This window comes from Serinus canaria, chromosome 4A (assembly GCF_022539315.1).
Source record: "Serinus canaria isolate serCan28SL12 chromosome 4A, serCan2020, whole genome shotgun sequence".
Lineage (NCBI taxonomy): Eukaryota > Metazoa > Chordata > Aves > Passeriformes > Fringillidae > Serinus > Serinus canaria.
In genome coordinates this window covers 4981308-4999347 of record NC_066318.1, presented here as the reverse complement: position 1 = coordinate 4999347, position 18040 = coordinate 4981308, and the positions used below count along the sequence as shown (strand labels likewise).

General features: G+C 45.9%; 1 protein-coding gene across 1 annotated transcript; it reads right to left on the bottom strand.

Moving 5' to 3' along the window:
- ITM2A (integral membrane protein 2A) lies at positions 1–9762 on the bottom strand. The gene is made up of 6 exons (XM_030228866.2): positions 9596–9762; positions 5918–6049; positions 5514–5702; positions 4371–4481; positions 3134–3284; positions 1–1084 (listed from the first exon to the last, which is right to left on the bottom strand). The coding sequence occupies exons 1-6, from the start codon at positions 9677–9679 to the stop codon at positions 996–998; spliced, it is 756 nt and encodes a 251-aa protein (XP_030084726.1). The 5' UTR covers positions 9680–9762; the 3' UTR covers positions 1–995.
- Between the last annotated feature and the right edge of the window lie 8278 nt (positions 9763–18040).

Below are 18040 nucleotides of genomic sequence, written 5' to 3'. Positions count from 1 at the left end.
AAAGTTTTAGAGAAACATTTATTATAGGGTTGCAGAATTTATGCCAATATAAAGTCCCTTAATAAAACTCTCAAGTTTATCAACTGCAGGACACTAACTCTTCATTCTTTTTAGACTGCAGCTTTCCAAAAAAAAGGGAACAATGCTCTGACTGCAGCAGTAATGCTACTTGCTCATAAAAAGTTGATCTAAAAAGTTTTATATAAGCCCAAGTAGTTTAAGTTTACAACTACAGTCACGTTCACAAGTGAGCTATACCAGAACAGACCCTGGAAATAGGAAGTTACAGGATAAACCAAGTCATAACCAAAAATACTGACAAGCTTTAAGAGCAACTCTATCAAAATCTAACAACTAAATGCCACAAAACCAAACTAAGGGAGAAGAACTCAACATAAGCTCAGGGAAGGTTCCAAATATACATACGAATTCAATACAGTAATTGCACAAAAAGAAACAGGGTAGTGTTAAAGGTTTCTGATCAGTGAGCTTGGATTTTACATGCTGCACACATGGTCGTTAAAATAAACCTTTAATGAGCCAGATCAGGAAGGTTTTTGAGCCAGGATACGGAGTGCAGAGCTATTCTACAGAACTACACAAGATGTGCAAACCACAGATTATTAATATTAATCATTCTGTGAAAGTTAAGGTGAACATAACTGGTTCCAGCCAAGGAACTGGTTAACATTTTTATATATATATATTTTTCTGCCATTCCCAGATTACACTAAATCAAACACATTCAACAAATAAACTGATATTAGCCTTCTAAAAAGACCTTACTCAAATTTAAGTTTTACATGAGACAACTAAAAAGTTATACCAAGGATCAACAAAAGCTGAAATGGTGACTTTGTCTTCTGAAATACAAGCAATACACAGAAAATGCATAAGGCTTTTGATTATCACTGCACGGTTTAATTGCAGAAGTCGATGTCTAATGCTGACTTCTCCAAGAAGGTGTGACCTGGTCACCTCCCATCTGTCACCTTTCACTGCTGACAGATCTTTGTCTCAACCACGAAAGAGTTTTCAAAGTGTCTGATTGAGTGACAGTTCTCCGCTGCCCGTTTCTGCACACCTGGGGACGAGAGAGGACAAGAGGCTGAGTGAAGGGCTCCACATCCCAGAGCAAGCACTGCCACCCTTCCACCATTGTAAGACACAGCTATTCAGTGCACTGAGCTTCTCCAGCCAGGAACTGCCACCAGAGCCTGCTATGGATGTTTTCCATCCCAAATCCCTCACCCAGTGTGCATTTGCACACGGTGAGCTTGGCAGAGCACTTCACCTTGGGAGGATTTACCTCACTCTGGTTCTTCCTAACACTATTAAAGTGATTTTCTCTATTTTGGGACATGCCAGCACTGGGTCTGACCCAGGCAGTTTACCTGTATCAGCTGCGGCTCAGTAAGAGACAGGAACACAGCAATTCTGCCATCAAAGAGCTGCTCTCCTCAACCCTTCCATTTGCAATAATTCAGAAGAATTTAGTTTGTTTAATAAGCAGATAATTGTTCGGATGAAGCAAGAGAAGAACCAGATCTTAACACCGCCCCAGCAGAGCACTGCTTTGGTTATTAAACACCTAAAATCCAGGCTTGTCCTCCCATCCCAAGGCATCAGGATGGAGGTGAAGTTTCCAGAGCCCACCTAACAACCTGACCTGGGTTTCTCCCACGCCTCCAAGTTACAACTCCAGGGAATTGACATAGCAACTGAGCTCAGTTTGATCTAAGAGATGAACACACAAACTCCACAAAAGCTGAGAGCCAAGGCAGCACTAGCTAAATGAGAATAAAAAGACTTTTTCAGAGAAGTTCCAGGAGCTCACCCATTGCAGTCTCATTTCTGTGACACGGCTCGTAGACTGTGTGCTAGAAATGAGATGGGGAAGGCAAGGCAAGACTTGTCCCTGAACAATTTTCTCCTCAGTTGGATCAGATTTCCCACCCTCTCCCCTCCACAGGCAAACAAGGAGAGTTACAGCAGAGCAGCTGTACCAGGAAACATTTTCCATTTACCAGAATCCTTTTGTACAAGTTCTCTGCAGGAATCTTTTACTCTGCAGCAAAGATGTCAACAACATGTTAGAGCAGGATGATTTCAGGGAACATCATAAACACTCTTCACAGAGCTGTCTATAGACTCAGCAGCTGTCAATTTAGCCTTGTTCCCAAAATCATTCTCACAACAGCACAGTCACACGCCTCTGCCTCCCATGAGGGCAGGGTGTTTAGTGCTCCTTCATGTGCCCTGCACAGAACCCCTCTGCTGCCCCCACAGAGGGAGCCTTGCTTCCATCCACAACAGGATGTTGTGTGCAGCAAGCAGCAGATGCGGCTCCCGATGCTGCAACTGGGCTGAGGAAACTCTTGCCTAAGAGCTTGGCAGCCAAACCAGAGCACAGAGTCCTGACAAACCAAACATTTGCACTCTGAAAGGCTCTAACTGACAAAGGGTTAGCTCACTGTGTTTGGTGGAAGCAGAAAATACGAAATGCTTTGAGCTACACTGAAACAAAATTCATGATGTCAGATTTCTGCCCCCCAGGCCTTGTCCCAGTAGTCAGAGCAGACACCGCAGCTTAGTTTCTGGCAGGGGGTGGCAGGAGCACACAGGCAATAAAGAACCAGAGCTCAGCAGTTTCTCTGGAGTGTTCTTCTGCTTTCAGAGAGGAAGTCTGGGATGTCTGGAGCTCACCGTTCAATTACTTTTTTTTCAGAGCAAGTAAAGCAGAAGAAAATGTTTTTATTTGGTGCTCCTGAAACCCAGTTTTAGATAGGACAAGGACAGAATAAGCTGCACCTACAGAGACTCACATTATCTGATGGGTTATATGAATTTTAGGGTCAAACTAACTTATAACTTCGACCAAAAATTAGAACAGAAACAGACTTAAATTTGGTTTGGGCATGTAACCTGTAATTGTGTAACTGAAACTTTCTCAGCATGTTCAAGTGACAGTTCACATTCAGACAGGAAGGGAGGGGAAATACCCAGCTGGGCCAGGAGTGGCCTCAGCTTCTGCTGAACACTCAGATTCCCCATATTAAAAACTCCCCAGGTTTAAGTATTTATCCCTTCCCTAGTTAAACAATACATTTGCTTTTTCCTGAGGGGAACTTACCCATGATTTGGTCTCTGCGCTGAAGCCTGAAGGTCTCTTTCCCCACACAGAGCTGGTAGATGAAGATGCCCAGGTCAGACACGTTATCGATCTCCTCTGTAACCACCATCTCCTCACGCACCAGGTACGTCTGGGGCAGGTAAGAGCCAGTCTGGAAGAGACAAAGCCTGAAGGTACAGACTGCTGCTAACAAGGGACAAACCACTACATTTCACTCTCTGCTTTGGAAGGGATTCAAGCAGCAGAGTTTTAATACCAAGATATACTGAGCTCAACCAGTCTCATACCAGGTAAGTTAAAAACTGACAGAGGGCATTCCCAACAGCTGCAGTTACATTCAAACAAAGCACAATTAACCTCAACTCTGCAAGCCCCATGTGAAGCAAATGTAAATAGAACCTGGTCAAGTTTATCTGTACACAAAGTTTGCAGCTAAAAGAGAAACAAAATAATGTTAAAGACTCCAGGTTTGAGGCAACGTCATTCGAATATAAAAAATGCAAGGTAACCTACAAAAGGCTTCACCAGATGCTCCAAGCACTACTGAAACAGCTTCCTACCCCCAACTCCTAAAAACAGTGGCAGGGACATAGACTTAAAACTTGTCTTCATGGAGCTATAAAACAAGAATGCAACAAGCAAAACTAGACCACTGGCTTCTAGAACCAGGTGTAAGAGAGACAATGATTGTTTTCATAAAGTCCATTTGATGCACGATAGCCAAATATTGCATTTAACTGGGAAGCAGCAGCCAGCTCTATCAACTTGACCCATAAATCATCTTGGAAAAACACCAGTTTTAGTCACTGAAGAGTCAAATGCTTGTGGTGATCTCATAACTGCAGTGCCAATAACTGGGGAACAAGTTCACATTGTTCTTTTCAGCAAAACCCTCACGGGGCGAGTGAGCTTGCCGGGAGTAACTCTCAGGTTTAGGCTTTCAATCATATTTGGAGCTTTATCAAATTCCTTTCTAACAGCTAAATTTAACCTTATCTGCTGGTTGCTTTCAGCTCTCATAAAGCCAGGTATTAATAAGAGCATTAGGCATGAATCTACTCAACATAATATACACTGACAGCTGGCCTTAACTTCAGTGCAGTGACTGAGCCAGGGGATTATGGACTTTGATGGAGGGAGGACTGTTCTAGCAAGGGCCTGGAGTTCAGGAGCAGCACCCAGCACTCTCAGCAAAGGCAAGCTGTCAGCAGAACCCAGCAGCAAAGCTCCCACATACCGCCAGCTTGGCGAAGAGATCCATCAGATTCCTTGGAGGCATGACTATGGAAGTGTTCAGTGGGATCACGTAGCAGTTCCCCAGCTGCAGGTCGAGATACGCTGTCAAAAGCTGTTTTTAAAACAAGTTTTTAATTAGTCAGGGGCCTTTGATTAGGAGAACACAATTCCACCAGGAGCAAGGCAACCTAAAAAAGCTGGAGATCACTCACAGATACTACAAAAGTGATGCATTCAGGAACTGCCCAGTCTAAGAACTGAACTGTTACCACTTTGGCAAATCAGCAATAGTTTAAAAAACTTTCCTAGATAAGAGAAAGCTGAATATAAAAGCAGCTTCTGCCATAATTGTAAAGCAGTACAGTTTGTACTAACAGAGGAAGTATTTGGGAGTATGATCTCATAACTGAAAAGGTCTAATTAGGCACAGTGCAAACAAAAGGTATCCAGCTGCTGATAAACAATTATTCCCTTTAAATAGCTCTTCAGGAAAAGTGCTAATCCCTACAAAAATCTCATCAGCATTGCCACTGAGCACAAGAACTGCAGCAACTAGAATTATCTGTTTATTCTATCTGCATTGCTAAGGCTGGATTTACAACCAAGCTCTGAGAGTTCTAACAGTTGACTGAGGATAATGTTAATACTATCAACACAACTTTGATAGAAAAGTCAAATGAAAGCCACCTTCTCCTCTTTGCCTTACAAAAACTCCATGCAACTACCACAGCACTGTCAGGTTCTAGGCTTCAGCTGCTTGAAATGATTTTTCAATACCCTTCTCCAAGGCTGACACCTGTTTGCAATTCTACATTTTGCTGTGATGTTGTGCTGAGTCCTCAGTCCCTTAACTCACATTAATGATGTTCTCCATTTACATGTGATTCTTTATCCAACAGCAAGGGGCACTTTCAGATATCCCATGGGCAACAAGAGAGTTGCACAGCACTGAGATGCATTTTTCTGGGAAACAACTCCAAGTTCCTACCCCCAGTGACTGTACCACCCGTGCAGAGTTAATCCCTCTGTTCCAGAGTTCACAGGGTCAGCTCTGCCACGCTTAAACCCAAGGAGCAGCCTGTGCTGACAGGGAGCTTTCCAGCCCTGGAGCCAATCCCAGAGCCGTGGGTGCCCCAGCACTGACCCTGTCGAAGTCGTGCACGATGGCAGCGGGGTCGCTGTCAGAGAACTTGGGCACGGGCACGTCGATGATGGCGATGTTGTCGTCCTCGCGGATGTCGGCCTCCTCGGCGATGGGCAGGAAGTACGGCTCCACCGCGCGCTCCCGGCCCTCGTTCTCAAAGTAGCACATCTCCCCACGGTACACCTTGTGCTGGGACATGAGCAAGGGCAGGTAAGGCACACAGCAGCTTTAATACCGCATTTATGTCTGCTGAGACTGAGCACAGACAGGTCTGTCACACCCGAAGGACACACACTCAGCGTGTCCTCATCATCTTTCTTACCCCCTCATCTTTCCAGTCTAGTGATAATCCATTTATACTTTTTTTAACCAATGCTGTTTAAATAAAAAAACTCTCAGATTACCTTTGGCATGAAGTACTTGTAGATGCAGGCTCCACCCACAACAACCCCTGCCAAGATGAACGCCAGGCCCAGCAGAGTCAAGAGACATCTTCCAGATGAGTTTTCACCCCTGTGTGTGGCAACTTCTGGGTCCTTTAAATAAAGAAGGGGAGAACTGAGAAAGGGCAGCTGCTCTGAATTTAAAGAAAGTTTTATCAACTGTTTCACTTTGATCCACGGTCTCCTATTTCTTCTAGGTGTGGGAATTACAGGTCAGCATCATAAAATAAAACACTCACGTGAAATGTTACTGCATCAGACTAAGATCAGTTTTCAAACTGCACCAAGAGTATTTTCTGAGTTAGAGGATGTTTTGTAGACAAACCTTTGTCCAGAAACTATTTGAGATGTACAAAACTTAAATAACTGTAACAAAAGATCCTGTGCTGCAGCCACACTGTAGTACAAAAAGCAGAATTTGTACATCAAGGTCATTAAAGGCACACAGTGTCTTCAGGCCTCTTCCCAAAAGCTTCTTCCCCTCCTCCTCTTGCTGTCACGTGCATTAACATCACTTTTTCTCCCAAAGCTGGATTAAGAGAAGAAGCCAAGATGCACCTTTGTCTCTTGGCTGGGGAACAGACAACTGACACGAGTCACCAGGTTTTGGAACTTTTAATGTGCACAAGCAAAGTCCATTATGAAAGAAAACTACTCATCAGCTTAAACACAGCTTCCAATTATGCCAAGTAAAAAAAAAGCCCCTGTGGCACCTTACAGCCTCAAAATAACTTTTGTCCCACCCAAATCTCAGGAAGTTTTTTTCCAACAGCTTGGAACTTCTCTCTTTAGATCAGCAGCTTGTTTTCCCCCATCCAATGTTCTCTCAAAGAGATGACTACACCCAAAGGAAACTACTCTCCAGTGGTGGTGAGTTGTGCAATCCTCACTGCAAAGGCAGAGGTGGTGTCTGAAAAGAAAATTTAACCTTCCAGAGTTCCTGCAGCACCTTCCCAGACTTCCAGATGCAAGCCAAGCAAAGAGAACGGAAGGAGTGCTGTCAAATAGCAAACAATCAGAAGAGACATTCCCTCCTGGAATCACCCATTGGGCTTGAGTCTTCAAAAAAAAAAAAAAAACAACAAAACACAAAAACAACCAGCAAACCCAAAATGTTTATATAACCCCTATACTTGGTCAAAAATGTCCTTTTAATGATTCCTGACTCCAGGATTTAATAGCTTGCTTTCATGATCTGCTCTTTGTCCCAGCCAGGAAGGAAGAAAATCGGATTTCACAGTAAAAGATCTTTTCCTTTGAGGTGTTCCCAGAATCAGTGACTAGGCTGGGCACAGCAGCTTCCATGGCCTTTCTTTATTTGGGTCCTGCAGAACACAACACATTTAGTGACCTGTGTTCCCAACAAGCGCCAGCATTATCACCAGGGCTGCAATACTTCCAAGCTCAGCAAGATGCAGCAGCATAAAAGTCAAAGCCATCAGTTATGCAAGTGCTGAAACAAACCCCAAGCTGTTTTGTGAAAGTCAATACTCCCACATTCCGCTCGCGCATCCTCCAAACACAAAAATGTTGGTTCAGCAGGACACAAGCTGCTACAATTGGCATGTGAAGCATTTGTTAAAAAAGAAACCAACTACAAAAACCAAAGCCAATCCCTGGTTTCAAGTCAGAATGATGCCACATTTCTGTGGCACTGTGTGAAAATCTCTTTTCAGGGTTAAGCAGCTGTAAGATGGAGATTAATTCTGTTCTCTCCACATTCTCCCACCCTCACCTCCACCTTGGAGCACCTTACTCATCCAGCCTGTCCCTACTTGAACACACCAGTCTGCACCAGTTTTGGCACTGCAGCCATCCCAGCGCAGGGGTGATGTCGACATCTAATTAGCTACACTTGCACTACACCTATTTCAAACAAAGCAAAGGCACTTGAGCATATTAAGCAGCAATGTGGGCAGCTAACCTGAGAGGGAAGAGTTGACAGAGCTGCTAAGAGAATACAATAGCAAGATTTTGCTCAAGCAGGTTACAAAACCTCTGCACTAAAGTAACAGGTAAAAGTCGTCAAAAACCTACAAAGAAAATGCAGCGCTAAGCTGTAACAAGCAAAGCAAACGAGGCATAAGAGACAAGGAGAAAAATCACTTGTTTTAGCACTGCTGACAGCCCCAGAGAGCCTGCAGGGAGAATAACCTGCAAGCTCAAGGGTTTTCTGCAGATACTCCAGGGGACTTTTACTGTGCTGTTTCAGCCAACATTAACCTTTAAGCTTGTTTGCTCTGCACAAGTATTCCAGCTAAAGAAGACATTAACAACCACTCCAACAAGTTTTTCTTGGAGTAAAATTATGAACTTGATGTTTATATGCACCTCCAAGCCCTGAAGTCAGAGTGAAGAGTTGTTAAAATCCCACGTATGTGTGTGCAAACACACAAAATATTCCAAATTGAGAGGAGCAGCTCTCAGGAGAACAGAAAAAAGGGGTGTGTTTATTAGAACTATTCCAGTCAGGACTTTCACACTACAGGGCCAGTAAATATATGTATAACCAGTTGCCTCAGGAATAGCTGAGGAGTTTGTCCTCAAGAAACTGGCCAGACTAATGCCATCTTCAAATTGTAAATCCTTTATCACCTTGTTTTCCTATTTTCTGTCCTTTTGATCCTGTAATTGAAAGCTACTGTATTAAATGTGCATGCATCAAACTGACAGCTCAGAAGAGTGCACTGAGCAAGAAAATCACTCTGCATCCCTTCTCCTTCCAAAGGAAGGCTATTTCAGGTGAGGCTGTGTAGGCTGGTAGGGAAGCTGCTTTCCTGATTACAGCTTAGAAGGGGGGAAAAAAAAAGAAGAAAAAACAGAACTACAGTCCAACTCCACAAGTTCTGATGTTTCTAAAATTTTCTTACTCTCCTATTGGAAATAAACTCAGCCCATGCCATCTTCCCCATCTAGAGCCACTGATGTATTTACCTACAGGCTGAGCTTCTCCATCTGCCTAAAACGCAGGACACCTTCAAAACAAATTTCCCACAAACTGGGAAAGTTCCACTCAAGCCAGCAACGCGCAGCTCGCTGGGAAGGAAAAGCCAACCACAGGGTGCTCGCCTGGGTTTCTATTTAAAACCCTTTATGGCAGGTTTCTTAATTTAAGCGCGACACCGACGCTTCACCGCAGCTGCCGAGAGGCTCCGAGCGCCGCCGGGAGCAGAGGACGAGCCTCAGCCCGCTTTGTCTGCCTGGGAGGCGCCGGCCGAGCGAGCGCTGCCCGCGCCGGGGGGGGGCTCTCCCTGCGCTTCCCCGGCCGGCCCAGGGCCGAGCTGGGAGCTTTAAAGCGCCGTCAGGAAACGCGGCGCTGGCACGGGCCCAGCTCGACATAAACACCCGGTGCCGGCGCTGGCCCGGGGCTGTCACGGGACGTCGCACCGCGACAGGGCTGCGGAGCGGGGCAGCACCGCGGCACCAAGGCCCAGCGGCCCCTCAAGGCTGAGGGGAGTCGGTCCCTCAGCCCCGGGCAAAGCGCGGTGGGGTGGCCGCCACAAGAGCAAGAGCCCCGCGGCCGCAGCCGCCTCCCCCGGCCGCGAGAAAATGGCGGCGGCTCCGTCTCCTCGCGCCCCCCCTTACACCGCCGCTCTCCTCCCGCCACCGCAGCCGGCCGGGACACCCCTTTGCCCGCACCTTGTCGGCCACAAGCGCCTCGGCCGCCTCCTTTTTGGGCTCATCCTTGAGGGCGAAGGGCGAGTTGAAGGCGATCTTCACCATGGCGCCAGCGCTGCTGCCGCGTCCCGGAGCGGCAGTGGGGACAGCGCGGAGGGAGGGGCGGGGTCTGCGGTGGCCACGCCCCCAGCCCCGCCCGCGGGCACCGCCGGGAGCGCCCCCTGCCGGCCCCGTCCTCACACGGCTCCATTCCCCCTCAGCTCCCCTCGGGCGCCGGGAGGAGGGTACCGACACGGAGAGTCGGGATTAGGGAGGCTGGGAAAGACTTCCGAGACCATCGAGTCCAGCCTGTGACCGATCCCCACCTTGTCCCCAGCCCAGAGCACTGAGTGCCACTTCCAGTCCTTCCTTGGACCCCCCCAAGGATGAGTAGTACACCACCTCCCTGGGCAGCCCCTTCCAAGGTCCTTTCCATGGAGAAATTCCTGCTGCTCTCCAACCTGAACCTCCCCAGGCCCAGCCTGAGGCCGTCCCCTCTCCTGTCCCTGTTCCCTGGGAGCAGAGCCCGCCCCCCTCTGGCTGTCCCCTCCTTTCAGGAGTTGTGCAGAGCCATAAGGTCCCCCCTGAGCCTCCTCTGCTCCAGGCTGACCTCCCTTAGCTCCGTCAGCCGCCCCTGGGGCTCCCTGGGCACCTGTCCCAGTGCTCTGCCCCTACCATGGAAAGAATTTCTTCCTCATGTTGAGGTGGAACTTCTTGTGGTTTAGTTAATGGCTGTTGCTCCTTGTCCTGTCACTGGCACCACTGAGCAGAGCCTGGCAGCATCCCCTGGCACCCCTTGGGGATACTGGTATGGATTGATGAGATCCCTCACTGTTTTTCCTTCTCCAGACTAACCAAGCCCAGCTCCCACAGTCTCTCCTCATCAGAGAGATGCTCCTCATCATCTTTGTGGCCTCTGCTGGACCCTCTCCAGCAGCTCCTTGTCCTTTTTGTCCTCAAGAAACCCAGACCTGAGTGCAGCCCTCCAGAAGTGCCTAAGAACAGAGAATGAAACTCTTAATGCATTAGGCTGTCTGAAACAATCTGCTCCTTCATATGAATGGAAATCTCTGTCCGTCTCTCTAGAATTTGACTTTACAGCTCTACAAAGAAATCTGGTTTGAATCTGGTGCCCATACCATGGAACCCTCCCTCACAGACAGGTGTAATTAAACAGAGCTGAACACTTATGCAAATATTGCAATAAGTAATTCTTCTAAGTGTAAACAACATGCAGTGTGTATTCCAGCATTCAAAGCATGTTCCTGTTATTCCACAGATGGAATACACTGCGTTTCCTTTCAAGATCATAGGTTTGATATTGCTGCCTTTCATCTCCATAAGAGTTTTGACTTTGACTTCAGTCAGGGAAGAACAAACTGTTTAATGTCTATTTAGCCTGACTTGTTCTAGTAACAGAAAACACTTTAACCTCATTTTACCAAGAAACCAGCGAAAAATCAATTTTCATATTTCTTAGGTTTAGCGTGTTGGGAATAAGTCAAGCTCTACTCTCAAAGTCCCTGGAATGCAGATTTAGGACAGACTGAGAAGTTTCCTGTACGGCCAATGCAATATCTGTACTCTCCAAACTGGCGGTTGATAAATGCTGGGAATAATTTTTGGTATCTTAATCTAATGTAATTACTTCATGCTTAAACAAATTGACTTTATCTTCCAATTACCCAACACCTTTATTTGAAAAAGAAGGAAGAAATAAAACTAGAATAGAACAAAAATAGACCTCCTGCTTTTTATCAAGGCCAGTGTCTGTACATCCCAGCTGCCTCACTGTCCATGTTCTGTTGCAGGGGATGGACACACCTGGAAATATTGTGGAGGAGGAAAAAAAAATATTGCTCAGAGGAAAAAAAGTTAAAGAATAGAATGGTTTTTTACATTTGCCCACACTCAAATTTGCAAAACTGGAACTTTCTTATGATTTGTTGTAGATTTTTTAAATTGTGCATTACTGTAGTGTATGTGGCAATAATTTATCTTAACATGTTCAAAACTTATTTAAAATGTGCAATGTCTGGGAGAAAGTAATTCCAGCATCACCAAACAGTTTTACACAGCTGATACTCTCAGTTCAGTCAGCAGCAACTCCTTCCAAACACATCTCCTACAATAATTTGTTTCGTAGAATGTCAGGTTGGGAAGACATAAGAAAATTCAGAATTTTTTTTTTCCCCTTCTAGAAATCATCAGGCTGTTTCACTGAATAAATACAAGAGAACCCCATGGGTGATTCCCCCACTTCACCCCTAAAATGCTTTTTCACCTTAGTCCTGGCCCAGTTTTCTTTCAGAATTTTGCCATATAGTGATTGTAGTTAGGCCTGGAAATCCCAAGCCATCTAAAGAAGTCATCTCACTTCTTCTTTTGAATTCTGCAATATTTCTGCTTTTCTTTACTATTAAAATACCCTGGGGTTAATCTCCCGATATTTATTCTGAGGTTGTCTTTATCACCTTGGCAGGGAAGAGATTATCCGCTGATACTTCATTATCTTTTCAATCCTTCTGGTGTCTGTAAAGTTAAAGTAACACTCCTTTAAAAAAATAACAAATACATGGAACAAGTTGTTTTAGAGACTGAAGAAATTTGGCCAAGGAAAAGGAGAACTGGAATGCTGTGGTGGCTGTGATGCTGTTACCTCTGCTCCCAGAGAAGAGAACTGTATTTCTTAGAAGTGCCACTAAACCCCAACGCCTCCCTTTTAGCAGCAGTGATGACATAAGGAGCCCAGACAGTCTAAGAATATTAAAGACCATGCTTTGGAAGGTGAGGTTGTACCTTGTATTGCACAGGCAGTGACTCAGCAGATAATCCCACTGGAAGCTCCTTTTCGAGCAATCCTGAATTAATTTTTAACATGTAGGAGGTTTTTAGCTCTTCTAATACACTTTTTAAAAACTACAGCCATAAGATGTGTTCACATTTGTTCTATCTCCTCTTTTTTTTTTTTTTTTTTTGTGCCAGGAGAACCCTTCCTTACTTTCTGAGAACAATGGGATCTTCTATTTATCCTAGTTTTTGAAGTATTCCTGCACTTTGAAGTAGAAGGTGCTGTGTCTGTGCAGAATCCTGATTGGTGAATCTTGTCCTGGCTCAAACAGAGCTGTGAGGAGGAGGAGGCTGCAGGCTGACAGGACATGTGAGCACATGTTCTGCATTTCAGTGGTCACTCACACTCCTTAAACCTGAGCAATGTTTTGTTAGACCTAAATCCATGCACAGAGTTCAGCACTGAAGTGTAAATTCACTCAGCTGAGCCTCACACCCTCACTGGTACTGCAGAGCTCAAAGGGACAACGACTCTCAAAGCTCCAAACTGGACTCCAGGTGTAAAGAAACAGCAATTAATGCAAGTAATAATTAACAGTTTTAAATATACACTATATCCAGCAGTTGGGTTTTTTATGAGCAGTGTAATTACTGACAGAAATGCCATTAAAGTAAACAAGTATGTCATGCAGGGCTGTTAAAAAAAAGTGAAACTACAAACTCTCTCCTTTTCAAAAGGCCTTCTCCCAGTTTGACATTTTATATGTATCCAGATGTATGAAGTTCTGCTTTTTGCCTCCAGTCCTTTCCCAACCCTATTGCAAAGCATTCCTCCCTCAACACCTCCTCCTGTTTTTCCTCACTCTCCAGCTCTGATATTCCATTTCCATTCCTTCCCTAATCAGTGACCTGGGATCTCTTTCACCTTTCAGCCTGTTCCTAAGGCTGTTGATACTGAATCCATCCAAAACTGCAAAACTCAGAGCTGCCAGTTTAAACTTTTGTGGAGGGAAGTTTTTCCCACTAAATTTGGGCCCTTGAGTGAGGATCTGTTTGTCTGGAGAGGAAATGTTGTTTGCTCCACTGCCTTCCCCTACTGCCTGGCAGGCTTCTCTCCGCTGCAGCAGTGTTAGATTAGGATCTGTGGCAAGGAAAACACACATTACTCACTTCTACTGATGCCGTGTTACAAAACACTACAACAGGAATGTTGGTTACATGGAAAGTTGCCTATTTCCATGCAGGGAGAAGTCGGGAGTCCCTTTTCTCTGCAGAGCCCAGCTGTGGGAGGAATGAGAAGAGGGAGCCTGAAGGACACAGAGATTCTGTTGATGTGGTCAGGTCAGTGTTGAAGAGACCTCTCTGCCCACACAGCCATTGCCTCACAGAGCAGAATTCCACAAGAAATTCCAGTCCTCTGGAGCATCTGCCAAGTGAGCAGCACACCCAGGGTGATCAGCAGCCCCAAAGGATGGAAGGGCTGAATGTGCCTGTGGTATAACTGCAGTGAGGCAAGCAGAGATCTGTCAGGAACCCGAAGTCCTGGCAGGTCTGTAACAGCATTGCCACACTCTTCTGCTGGAGGAAACCCAACAATGGCTCAAAGCTCAGAGTGTCTTCTACTGAACCGGCCAAAGACATTTTTGGACAGAGATTCGTGTTTGCTTTGGCACTGAGGGGTGGCATCCGGGATTCCCCCTCTTTCCTTTCAGGCACGCTTTCCCTCAAACCCACTCCAAGAGTTCTCCATCTGGCCAGGTGGGCTGGCAGAGGCTCAGCTCTTCCAGGGGCTGCTGTAGGGGAGGAGCCCCAGGCTGGGTTTGTTTTTGTTTGAACAGGGGCTGTTACTTTTTGAACATCCTAAATGGAAAAGTGCTGAAGAAAAGCTACCCCTTCATCCTCGGCATTCTCCCTGTGTGCTGATCCCTGCTCGAGCAGGAACTTTCATGGCTCTGCCATCCTGCTGGAATGCTGCACGTCAGGAGAGCCCACACCTACACATGCAGATGTGGCTGCAAGGGGCACCTTCTTCTCAAACAAGCCAGGCTTGATCCTGCTGTGCCCAAGTCATGTTAGAGCTCAGTTTACCATGAGTGTGGACATGGGAATGTCTCATTTGGCTGTGCTATCCTTAACTCGATGCCGTCCCTGCCTGGGCCAGGTGAGGACATTCCCAGATGCACAGGGCTGCGCTGGCAGAGGTCCCCAGTGCCCTGGCAGAACTCTGCAGTGGGTGGTGAAGCTCGTTTGACTTGTTCCCTGTGGGTTTGCTCTGTGCCTGTCGATAGGGCCATGCACATAGGGACAGCTCTTTCCTGCCTTAATGGAAGGAGTACCTACAGAGCTGGTGCTCCTGGACTCAGGAAGGATTGCTGGGAGCTTGCATCATCAATTTAACATCCATTAAGTCTTCCAGTGAGTCACAGAATCATTAAGGTTGGGAAGACCTCCAAGATCATGAAGTCCAACCATTGATCTTGGTGATCATTAAGATCATCAAGACCTCCAAGATCATTAAGTCCAACCTTCCATCAGGCCAACACCATCATGTCAAATAAACAATAGTACTGAGAGTGCCGTGTGCAGTCGTTTCTTTGAAGACCTCCAGGGATGGGGACTCCACTACCTCTCTGGGCAGCCCCTTCCAATGCTTCACTACCCTTTCCATGAAGAAATTCCTCCTGATGTCCAACCTGGCACAGCTTGCGGCCATTTCCTCTTGTCTTATCCCTTGCTCCCAGGGAGAACAACTTTCACATGGCTGCCCTCTCCTGTCAGGGAGTTGTGGAGAGCCAGAAAGTCCCCCCTGAGCCTCCCTCTCTCCATGCTGAGCCCCCCCAGCTCCCTCAGCCACTTCTGGAGCTCCAGCTCCTGCCCCAGCTCTGTCATCCAAAGATGCATCTCTGGAAACAACCAAGGAAACTCGAGCCCTGCCTTGGTCTATTTACATCTGTGTGTATTCCATGCATACCACCTGCATGTGGAGCAGCTCCATCTGTTCATATGCCATTAATGAAGGATTTATGGCCACACCACATTCCAGCTGGAGGATTTTCTTATGTACAAGATGCTGTAATTAGGCTCCTCTAAGTGACTGTAGAAGGTATTGGAGCAAGGGTGGAAAGTCACAGGTGAATCTCTCAAGGGCTTTAGCAGAGCTCTGTGCATCATCCAGAGCTGGATCCAAACTGGAATTGGGAATATCCAGGGATTAAAAAAGGCGTAATCAAATTACAGAGATACTGTTTCTACAAACTTCTTTAACACTAACAGAAATCAGCCCTGAACTGTGAGTAAGAATTGCCAATTTTTGTAGCCATCTTTTACCAGAAGAAATGATACAAACTTTAAAAATAAAAATTACTGATGGAAAATGATCCTCATCTACTTCACCATCATCTAGTCCTGTTTGTGCTTTTTTTTAGCATACACGGGTCCCTTTTCATCTGTGTGAAGCCTGTCAAAAATAGCAATCCCACAGAACACCTGTGCTAACAGAGCTGGAGTACAAATCTTGTCAGTTAAAGAGATTTATGGGGCTTTCTGTGAAGTTGTGCAGGTTTTCTGTTGAGCAGCAGAAGTGGCAGTGGTCTCCTGTGCTGATGTTTATCTGTGAGAAAAGGTCTGCCAGCTCTGAGAGGCAAAGCCTCAGCAGAGTGTGGTGTCTGCTGCTGGGGACGGTGCCAGCTGCAGGGTGACACTGCCAAGCCTGGCCCGTGCTTCCTCTTCTCCACACAGAGAGCAGGAAGCCTCTGATCTGAGCCACGAGTTTCCTCTGTGCACTGCAGGCAGGAACAAACGTGGTCACACACACACAGGCACGGCCTCAGAAAACCATGTTTACTCCATGGATGAAAAAGTCTGTTGAAACAGACCTTAAGAAAATCGTTAATTTTTTATGTCCTACTTTGGAGAAGATGCCTTTTGATTTAAAGCAAAAGCAAATCTACTGCCCACACCATTTTTACAGAGCACAGGTTTCAGTGCAGGAGGTGTTTTTGTTTGTAGCACAGATATCACAGCATGATACGGGAAATAACTTGTGGTTCTTTCTTTTCCTGTTCCAAAGAATCTCTTCATGGTGAGGAGACACCTGGTGATGTTACAAGGCTTTGATGGGACCTGTGCTGCTGCATTTGAATGTGTTGACTTTCCAACAGACAGCAAAGTGAACAACATTTGTGTTTTGAAGGATTGGAATTAAGAAATCCCCCCAAAATCAGTGGCTTTCTTCTATTACATTTTATTATGAAAGCTCCCAGTTCAAAAGAATGTTTAAGGGAAGCAATTTGGGGCATATTGAAATCTCCCCAAGTTAACATTAAAGACATGCATTGGCCTGAATTTAAGATCACAGAAACATGGGAATGTTTGTTGGAAGAGAACTCTTTTGGTTTTTAGCCCAACCTCCCACTCAAAGCAGAACTATCACCAACATTAGACTTGGCTTTGTGCAGCTGAATCTTGGAAAACACCAAGGATGGAGAGTCCCCAACCTGCCTGGGTAACCTTCTCCAGGACTACACTCCCTTCCTACTGGTTTTATTTTCCTTGAGGTCCAACCTGTGTCTCCCAAGCCACAGTTTGAGGCCATATTCACCCTCTGGAAACCACTTTAGGGAACAGTGGTTAAATAAAATATTCCAAGACTCTGCTTCATATAATTAATATTTAAAAATTAAAAATCAACTGTATTATGGACTGATGGGAATATTCACACCCACAGCCTTTTGTTGGGATTCTGGGAGGATACAACTCTTGGGCACAGCTCTGGGGATGAGTGGAAACAGCTTTGGGACACAGAGACAGGATGGCTGCTCCAGTGCCAGCCCTGAAGAGGGGCTGTGCAGGCTCTGCTCTCTGACACCATTTCCATTCCTCAAGAACCTTCCAGTCTCTAATGTAGTGGAGGAAATCGTGTTCCCATTGCCCTATTTCTAACCCCTGACTGTTCCCCTACCACTCAGCTGAGGGTAGAGGATGAAGGGCTACCAGCAACGTGACGTTTTGGCCAAGTAAACAAATCCCTGTTTTCTGCAATTTAGAAATTTCTCTACAATTTGGCATCTCTTTCTAAGTGTCCATCGTTTCCGTGATCGGAGCTGTTTCTTAGAGGTAGCAATGCAGTCGTCCCAAAGGAAGAACCTTGCTAAGAGGGACGAGGAAGTGTTTACTTCCACTTCTCCAAGGATTGCATGCCACAGAAATATAGTTCTGGGCAGTTCTGGTGCAATGTTTCATGTCCTGGTAACTCTTGGATAAACCAAACCCAAATTACAGCCCAGCTTTGATAACCTTGAATGGCCCATGTGACAATAATCTCAGAATCGTTGTGCTGGGAATTCCCACAGGATCATTTTCCTTAGAGATGCTTTACAGACTCTCCTCTTGGGATTTCTGATATTTGCAAAGAAGCTAGAGCTGCTTCCACTGCTGCTGTGTGAAGTGGGATCCTCATCCTTGTCAGGCTCAGCCGGAAAATGAGTTCAGTCTCAGCACTGCTTGAGTGTTCCCTGGGGCTGCCAGGGGAACAGTGACCTTATTTCTGGGTTATTTTCTCCTTCTTCCCAAGTGGATATTCCCATTAATGGAGGATGTGACCTCCCCTCCTGTGTCCCCTTTACTTGGTATCACAGT